At 42.2% G+C, this 8,308-nt stretch overlaps 1 protein-coding gene across 1 annotated transcript; it reads left to right on the plus strand.

Annotated features, from left to right (window-relative positions):
* Positions 1-412: 412 nt before the first annotated feature.
* On the plus strand, positions 413-4,055 carry LOC121544475 (mitotic checkpoint serine/threonine-protein kinase BUB1 beta-like). The gene is made up of 6 exons (XM_041854402.1): positions 413-607; positions 1,734-1,793; positions 1,972-2,047; positions 2,231-2,521; positions 2,630-2,727; positions 2,994-4,055. The coding sequence occupies exons 1-6, from the start codon at positions 465-467 to the stop codon at positions 3,262-3,264; spliced, it is 939 nt and encodes a 312-aa protein (XP_041710336.1). The 5' UTR covers positions 413-464; the 3' UTR covers positions 3,265-4,055.
* Positions 4,056-8,308: the final 4,253 nt, after the last annotated feature.

An 8,308-nucleotide genomic window follows, 5' to 3' on the forward strand; every position in this document is an offset into this window, starting at 1 on the left:
TAAAAAATCATACAATGTGATTTTCTGGATTTTTGTTTTAGATTCCGTCTCTCGCCGTTGAAGTGTACCTATGATAAAAAATTACAGACCTCTACATGCTTTGTAAGTAGGAAAACCTGCAAAATCGGCAGTGTATCAAATACTTGTTCTCCCCACTGTATGTATATGTATTTGTATGTATATATATTTGCAAGAGAAAAAACATATAGGGGATTGGAAGTGATGCAGGCAATTACATTGATGGAAGTTACAATCTATCGGCAATATTAAAGCTGATCTATCCCCCCCAAAAAAAAAGAAAGAAAGAAAGAAAACAAAACGAAAAAACAAAAATAGGTTTGTTCAACATTCTGACTTGTAATGGGACTGTTCGCCTGCATGTTAGAGACTAAAGTGGAAGTAGTTCACTCTCGGATTCTAAAAGAGGCTATGTTTGGGTCTGCTGTTACTGTACAGAACCAAGAATGGCAGAAGGAGGGGAGGCGGAGTGGGAACTTTGCAAAGAGAACATCCAGCCCCTGAAGAAAGGTCGGGCCATATCAGCTTTACACCAGGCACTCAGTCAACAGCAAGAGGGATTGACCTCTGCCACCAACCAACACAAACAGTAAGGATACCTTTAAAACACTTCGCTACTAGAACAGAGATTTGAGTCCCTTGCTTATTTAGGTAGCTAGCTGAGAACATTTAAACTCTCCATTTACAGCTAATGGGATGGGCGGGTCAGCATAAAGTGGGACCGTGGCATGCTAGCTAGCTACCGAACGTTAGATAACCAGTTTTGGGGCAGTTCCACAAGTCAGTACGTTTACTTGCTCTAGAGAACCCATTCTGCCTTATCCCAAGGGTTCTCAGCTATAAGCACCACTTACCGGTGGGACCATGTGAACTACATTCCAGACACTCTGCTTTAACGTTTAGAAAAGTCAATAATCATTGCTTGCGATACGGTATTCGAAACATGGAACGTCTTTCATAATATCAGCAGGAATCTTTCAAATTATTAGGACATGTAAACCAGTGGAGGCTGCTGAGGGGAGGACAGCTCATAATAATGGCTGGAATGGAGCGAATGGAATGGCATCAAACCATGTGCCCGTCCTCCCCAATTAAGGTGCCACCAACCTCCTGTGATGTAAACGCTGTAATCGGATTTCCAGAGGTGTATTTGATGTGGTAGCACCAGCAGCGCGAGTGAAGTGAGTTCGGAAAAACTGAAAGTATTCATCTTAGATATAGTTTTCACTATTGTAAACGCAGTTTACCAACCTTTTTTTGCATTGAAGGTATAGGGAGCGTTATTTTTTGTTGTTGTTGCCGTGACCGGCGATCAGAGTTTACCAGCCTTTCTTTGTTTTTTTACCACTTCATCACTGATATACAAACCTTATATGTCCGAACTCAAACAGGCTTCCCAAAAATAACACGTTCGCTGACACTGTGTTTATTTTGATTGCTGATTTTCTGCATTTATCAAAGTCTCATCAGGTAGCCTGATTTCAGATGTGTCATGTAAACAGGATTATTTGGGAAATCGTTATTCTTGCAAAGTATGTCAACGTTTTAATCGAACTATTATATTAGTCTGACTATTCATAATAATCGTATTTTTATGTACATGTACCCAATCTGGTTTCCGGGTTTGACTGAATGGGGTGAAATTACAGTGTTGACAAATATGCAAATAGTCCTATTATTTGTGTTTAACCTATGTGTTTATGTTGTGTCTTTAGGGCTTTTGAGTCCGAGCTGAGAGTGTATGATGGCGATGACCCCCTTGATGTTTGGGATCGGTAAGATGAAAATGATTACTTTGGCCAAGACTTTATAACTCATGTAAGTCACTCTGGATAAGAGCGTCTGCTAAATGACTAAAATGTAATGTAAATGTAATCATACCTAAAGGAATATTAGTGTGAATGTCAAAATTGTCATTATTGTAGTCTGATAACATGGTTCCCTTTTTAACAGGTACGTTAAATGGACAGAGCAGACCTACCCACAGGGAGGAAAGGAGAGTAACCTCTCTGTGCTTTTGGAGAGAGCAGTGATGCGCTTCACAGAGTTTTTAAACAATGGGATGTGTGATTGAAAAACCAGAAACAGGTGGTGCAATGCAGAGGAATGTCCACTGATTGGTCCACCTCAGCAATCAGCAGACACCCCAACGACCACCAATCAGGAACATACAGGACACCTGTGATTAGGGCAGAAGGAGAGGTAAAACACAAAAAGACACAGGATACCTGTATCCGTAACAGTCATAAAGAAGGTTTTAACGTTCAATAGATTTGAATCTGTTGTGATTGGCTGTTTGTTCACAGGTAATTCACTAAGGCTACAGTTACAAGGCCCACCAGCCCCCGCCAACAGTGGTCTAAACAGTCGCCTTGTGATCTTTGATGAGAACAAGGCTACCAGTGCTGGGCCCTCTGAACCAAAGTTGGAATCTTGGATTGCCCCACCACCATCGAGATCCAAGGAGAATGAGCAGAGGCCTGAGAAATGGAGCAACGAAAAGGTATGAGACACATAGTAATGGGACGTAAGGCTTATTATGTGATGACACGGTGATGTGACCATTTGTAAGCTAATGTATTTGACATCATTTGTGTGTGCTCAATTGTAGATGCCTATGAAGTCCAGGTTTGGTCACAGTGTCGTGGCTCCGCCAAGCAAGCCAAACTTCCAGCCCTTTGTGGAGGAGTCGGATCAGCCTCCAGCCATGTAAGTGTTCACTGAGATCATCTCAATCGGCTGCCCTAATTCATTTCACTTTTCTCTCATAACTAACTGAATTATCTCCTGTGGCTGTTCCCAAAACAAATATCTGTTTTTCTATTTAAAGAAATGTAGATCTAGCAATAAATTATTTCAAAACAAGGTGACTAAAACCCAGCAGTAACCCCAAGCTGTATTCATGTGGCATCGTTTGTGTCTACTCCAGCTGTGTTCTTAAGGTTTTAGTTATTTGTTCTGGCACCTTCCTCTAGGACACCATGGAAGATCAATCCAGTGGTGAATTCAGTGTTGTCTGCACGGAAGCCCTGCAGGGATGAGACTCCTCTGAAGAGACTGCAGCAACATCAGCAGGAAGAGGGGAAAGCTCAGGAGCAGAGCATGTACTGCAAGGACCTGTTACTCAGTGTTGCCTCTGAGTTCTGCTTTGAGGAACTGCGGGCAGAGCGCTACCGCCAGAAGATGTCCTTGGAGTCAGGGGGCAGTGTCAAGGAAGAGCAAGTGGGCTCTGGTCTTCCAAACTGACACCTTTCCGCCTGGACATTGACGTGACATTTCCATGTTCAGATTGTTTTATGTTTAGAAGGTAGCAGACTGTCAGTATCATCAGTTATGTCTTTGTTGTCTTTCATCATGTATGTATTTTACTGTTTGTGATTTGTGTATATATAAACTGCAGTTGGAATGACATAAGTCACTATCTAGGCTCTGGGCCACACAATATCCCAGAGGGAAAAATCATCTAATGTAATTGGATTGAAAAGAGTTGTAGGTGAAAATGGTGCTATGATTTGAGTACTGAAATACTGGTGGTTGTTGTTACTGCATGTCCCTGGATATCCTGCAACAATTGGCTGTTGAGACTGTTCTGTTATTTTTTTTAATTCATGGAAATTCACTACAAAGCTGTATTCTACATTTTACATTCATTCCACTAATCCATTGTGTTTGGGAAAAGGCTTTTAACAACATGCCATGTTCCGTCTGGTTCCTCTCTCAATTATTTATTTACCTTCACGTTACCTCTCAGTGGAATTCAACTTTCAGTAGACCATGTGGTGAAGGCAGGGTATGAGAATGACAGGGAGAAATCCAGACAAGGAGTCAATTCACATTATAGCTGTCACTGCTGTATATATTGGTAAAAATGTCCACCCAAGGCCATGTGGTGATAGTGTTAAATGTGAAATAATGGTGATGACTCCTGTGATAATTGTTGCCTGATGAACTGGAGCCTGTCGTATAAGTCACTGTCAGTAGAGGGCATGCAAGAGGAGCTCTGGATGGGAGAGGCACTGCAGACCACAGAGTTTAAATATGGGTTACTTTGCATGCTTTTCATCTGATGATGTTATTTGAACCTCAATGAATATGAGAGCAGAGGGTATACTGCTCTACACATGCGTTTGCTGAAAGCTAAAGTAGTAAACACTGGCAGCTTGTCAAAACAAGAAACGAGCTGCACCATAAACTAGCTCAGTTCACCATATTTAATGCAGCCACATGGATATCTTAATTATTCTAATGTAATTATTCCATTCTCTAACGGGAGGGTGTTATGTTGTATTTTTCTGTTATTCAATCTACCCACAATGATATAGCTACTTGACATGTTGTATTACAGCCAGAATCCTTATCGTTAACTGTGCTAGACCCGGTTTCCCAAAAGCATCTTAAGGCTAAGTTAATCGTTAGAACCATTAAGCTGAAAGGTTCGAACAATGTTTCTAAAGGAGCTCAATGGTTCTAACGATGAACTTTTGGGAAACCGGACCAGATTTTCTTAATTGTTGTCCAAGGAGGTTCAGTTGGTCCCCACTGATATAGTTAAGTAATAAGGCCCGAGGGGGTGTGGTAGATGGCCAATATATGACGCAACGCGGAGTGCCTGGGTACAGCACTTAGCTGTGATATATTGGACATGTACAAAAACAGGTTTTTATAAATGTTTGCAAATTTGTTAAAAATACAAAACAGAAATACCTTATTTACATAAGTATTCAGACCCTTTGCTATGAGACTCGAAATTGAGCTCAGGTGCATCCTGTTTCCATTGATCATTCTTGAGATGTTTCTACAACTTGATTGGAGTCTACCTGTGGTAAATTCAATTGATTGGACATGATTTGGAATGGCACACACCTGTCTATATAAGGTTCCATAGTTGACAGTGCATGTCAGATTACAAAACAAGCCATGAAGTCGAAGGTATTGTCCATAGAGATCCGAGACAGGATAGTGTCGAGGCACAGATCTGGGGAAGAGTACGAAAACATTTCTGCAGCATTGAAGGTCCCCAAGAACACAGGGCTCCATCATTCTAAAAATGGAAGAAGTTTGGAACCACCAAGACTCTTCCTAGAGCTGGCCGCCTGGCCAAACTGAGCAATCGGGGGAGAAGGGCCTTGGTCAGGGAGGTGACCAAGAACCCGATGGTCACTCTGACAGAGCTCCAGAGTTCCTCTGTGGAGATTGGAGAACCTTCCAGAAGGACAACCATCTCTGCAGCACTCCACCAATCAGGCCTTTATGGTAGAGTGCCTAGACGGAAGCCACTCCTCAGTAAAAGGCGCATGACAGCCCGCTTGGAGTTTGCCAAAAGGCACCTAAAGGACTCTCAGACCATGAGAAACAAGATTCTCTGGTCTGATGAAAACCAAGATTGTACTCTTTGGCCTGAATGCCAAGCGCCGCGTCTGGAGGAAACCTGGCACCATCCCTATGGTGTAGCATGGTGGTGGCAGAATCATTTAGTGGGGATGTTTTTCAGGGACTGGGAGACTAGTCAGGTTCGAGGGAAAGATGAGTGGAGCAATGTACAGAGAGATACTTGATGAAAACCTGCTCCAGAGCACTCAGGACCTCAGACTGGGGTGAAGGTTGACCTTCCAACAGGACAACGACCCTAAGCACACAGCCAAGACAATGCAGGACTGGCTTCGGGACAAGTCTCTGAATGTCCTTGAGCAGTCCAGCCAGAGCCCGGACCTGAACCCGATCGAACATCTCTGGAGAGACCTGAAAATAGCTGTGCAGCGACGCTCCCCATCCAACCTGACACAGCTTGAGAGGATCTGCAGAGAAGAATGGGAGAAACTCCCCAAATACAGGTGTGCCAAGCTTGTAGCATCATACCCAAGAAGACTCGAGGCTGTAATCACTGCCAAAGGTGCTTCAACAAAGTACTGCGTAAAGGGTCTGAATACTTATGTAAATGTAATATTTCCATTTTGGGGGGGGGGGAATAAATGTGCAAACCAGTTTTTGCTTAGTCATTATGGGTTATTTTGTGTAGATTGCTGAATATATATATATTTTTTTAATCAATTTTAGAATAATGTTGTAACGTAACAAAATATGGATAAAGTCATGGGGTCTGAATACTTTCCGAATGCACTGTATATACAGATTACCAACATAATTAGAACAGTAAACAATTAGTTTTGCGTCATACCCGTGGTATATTGTCTGACATACGACTGCTTTCAGCCAATCAGCATCCAGGAGCCAAACTACCCAGTTAAGGAGTAACCCACTGTGATGGGATACACTGGGCTGCTCTGAGGGTAGATTTGATGAATGGGTGGGAGATAGGTGACTCATTAGCAAGTTAAATCCAGCCTCCTTAGTTGGGTTGTGTGAGCAGCAGAGCTGGCTTAGTGACTCCCCTGAGACCCCTACCACCAGAATGCTGCTGCTGCACCAAGGAGCTGGAGGGAAAGACAGCCTAAATCACATTCACTTTAACTGCTGGAGGAATTCACATAGAAACCCACCCTCAAACTACTATATGGACCTCACCCTCCATGTTGAGTGGATCTGAGTGCCTCTCAAATGGTGAGTCCCCCTAAGTGAAATAAATGTTTTATGAGAATACATGAAGTGCCTTCAGAAAGTATTCACCCCCTTTGTTATGGCAAGCATAAATAATCAATACACCCAGTCACTACAAAGATACAGGCGTCCTTCCTAACTCAGTTGCCGGAGAGGAAGGAAACCACTCAGGGATTTCACCGTGATGCCAATGGTGACAGAGTTTAATGGCTGTGATAGGAGAAAACTGAGGATGGATCAACAACATTGTAGTTACTCCAGAATACTAACCTAATTGACAGAGTGAAAAGAAGTAAGCCAGTACAGAATACAAATATTCCAAAACATGCATCATGTTTGCAACAAGGCACTAAAGTAATACTGCAAAACAATTGGCAAAGCAATTGACTTTTGGTCCTGAATACAAAGTGTTTTGTTTGGGGCAAATCCAATACAACACATTACTGAGTACCACTCTCCATATTTTCAAGCATAGTGGTGGCTGCATCATGTTATGGGTATGCTTGTAATTGTTAAGGACTGGGGAGTTTTTCAGGATAAAAAAGAAATTGAATGCAGCAAAGCACAGGACAAAATTCTATAGGAAAACCTTGTTCAGCCTGCTTTCCACCAGACACTGTGAGATGAATTCACCTTTCAGCAGGACAATAACAAACACAAGGCCAAATCTACACTGGAGTTGCTCCAAGAAGCCAGTGAATGTTCCTCATTAGTTGAGTTACAGTGTGCTTGAAAGCTGCTTGAACATCTATGGCAAGACCTGAAAATGGTTGTCTAGCAATGATCAACAACCAACTTGACAGAGCTTGAATGATTTTGAATGGGCAAATGTTGCACAATCCAGGTTTGGAAAGCTCTTAGAGACTTTACCCAGAAAGACTCACAGCTGTTATCGCTGCCAAAGGTGATTCTGACATGTATTGACTCATGGGGTTGAATACTTATCTAATCAAGATACTGTATATTAGTGTTTTATTTTTCATAATTATTTAACAAATGATAAAAAATGTCTTCCACTTTGACAGTATTTTGTGTAGGCCATTGAAAAAAAAAGACAAATCCATTTTAATCCCACTTTGAAGACACTACACAGTATTAGTGCTGTTGCAATTCTATATCTTACCTGAATCATTTGTATTATCACTGGTATGTTTGCTGCAGGACTACTGATCCAGATAGTTCTTGAGAAAATCCATACCTCTCTCTCTCTTTAGAGCTAGATTTGGAGAGGCTACTAGTACCTATGCCTAATTGGGTTTTGCAAGGCCCTGGGAGAAGGATATTTTGATTGACAAACATACTCAGGCGCTGTTAGCCTTGTTCACAACTGGTGCTTTTATGCTATGTCTTGTTTTATTTACATTCACTAGTTAACAGCAAGGTTCCTGCCCAGGCCAATACCTTACTTAGTAGAAGTCCTTGCAAGACATGGCTTAGTTAACTGCAGGGTTATACTGAATTAGTCATAGGGAAGGGACAGGCGTATGACAGCTAATCAATTGAGAATAATGTCATGTCATGCTTAACAATTACATGTTAGGATGTGGGCTCAGAGGCTGCAACCCACTCTGAGATCCTCAGGTCATAGAATGATGTGGGCTTTGACCACTCACTGATGACCACTCACTGAGTCAACCACAACCATGGTCAACATTAAAGCCTGGAGGCACTCCACCCCCTGCCTGAATGTTGCCCAGGCATAATCCCGAGAAGCCCTACTAAATGGCATTGAAAT

Source organism: Coregonus clupeaformis, chromosome 29 (assembly GCF_020615455.1).
Source record: "Coregonus clupeaformis isolate EN_2021a chromosome 29, ASM2061545v1, whole genome shotgun sequence".
NCBI lineage: Eukaryota > Metazoa > Chordata > Actinopteri > Salmoniformes > Salmonidae > Coregonus > Coregonus clupeaformis.

Excerpts from the sequence above, each read along its gene's own strand:
- LOC121544475 (XM_041854402.1), top strand. The coding sequence starts at position 465 with ATGGCAGAAGGAGGGGAGGCGGAGTGGGAACTTTGCAAAGAGAACATC. Across the intron at positions 1,794-1,971 it reads CCCCTTGATGTTTGGGATCG|GTACGTTAAATGGACAGAGC; the intron begins GTAAGATGAAAA and ends CCTTTTTAACAG. Across the intron at positions 2,522-2,629 it reads AGAAATGGAGCAACGAAAAG|ATGCCTATGAAGTCCAGGTT; the intron begins GTATGAGACACA and ends GCTCAATTGTAG.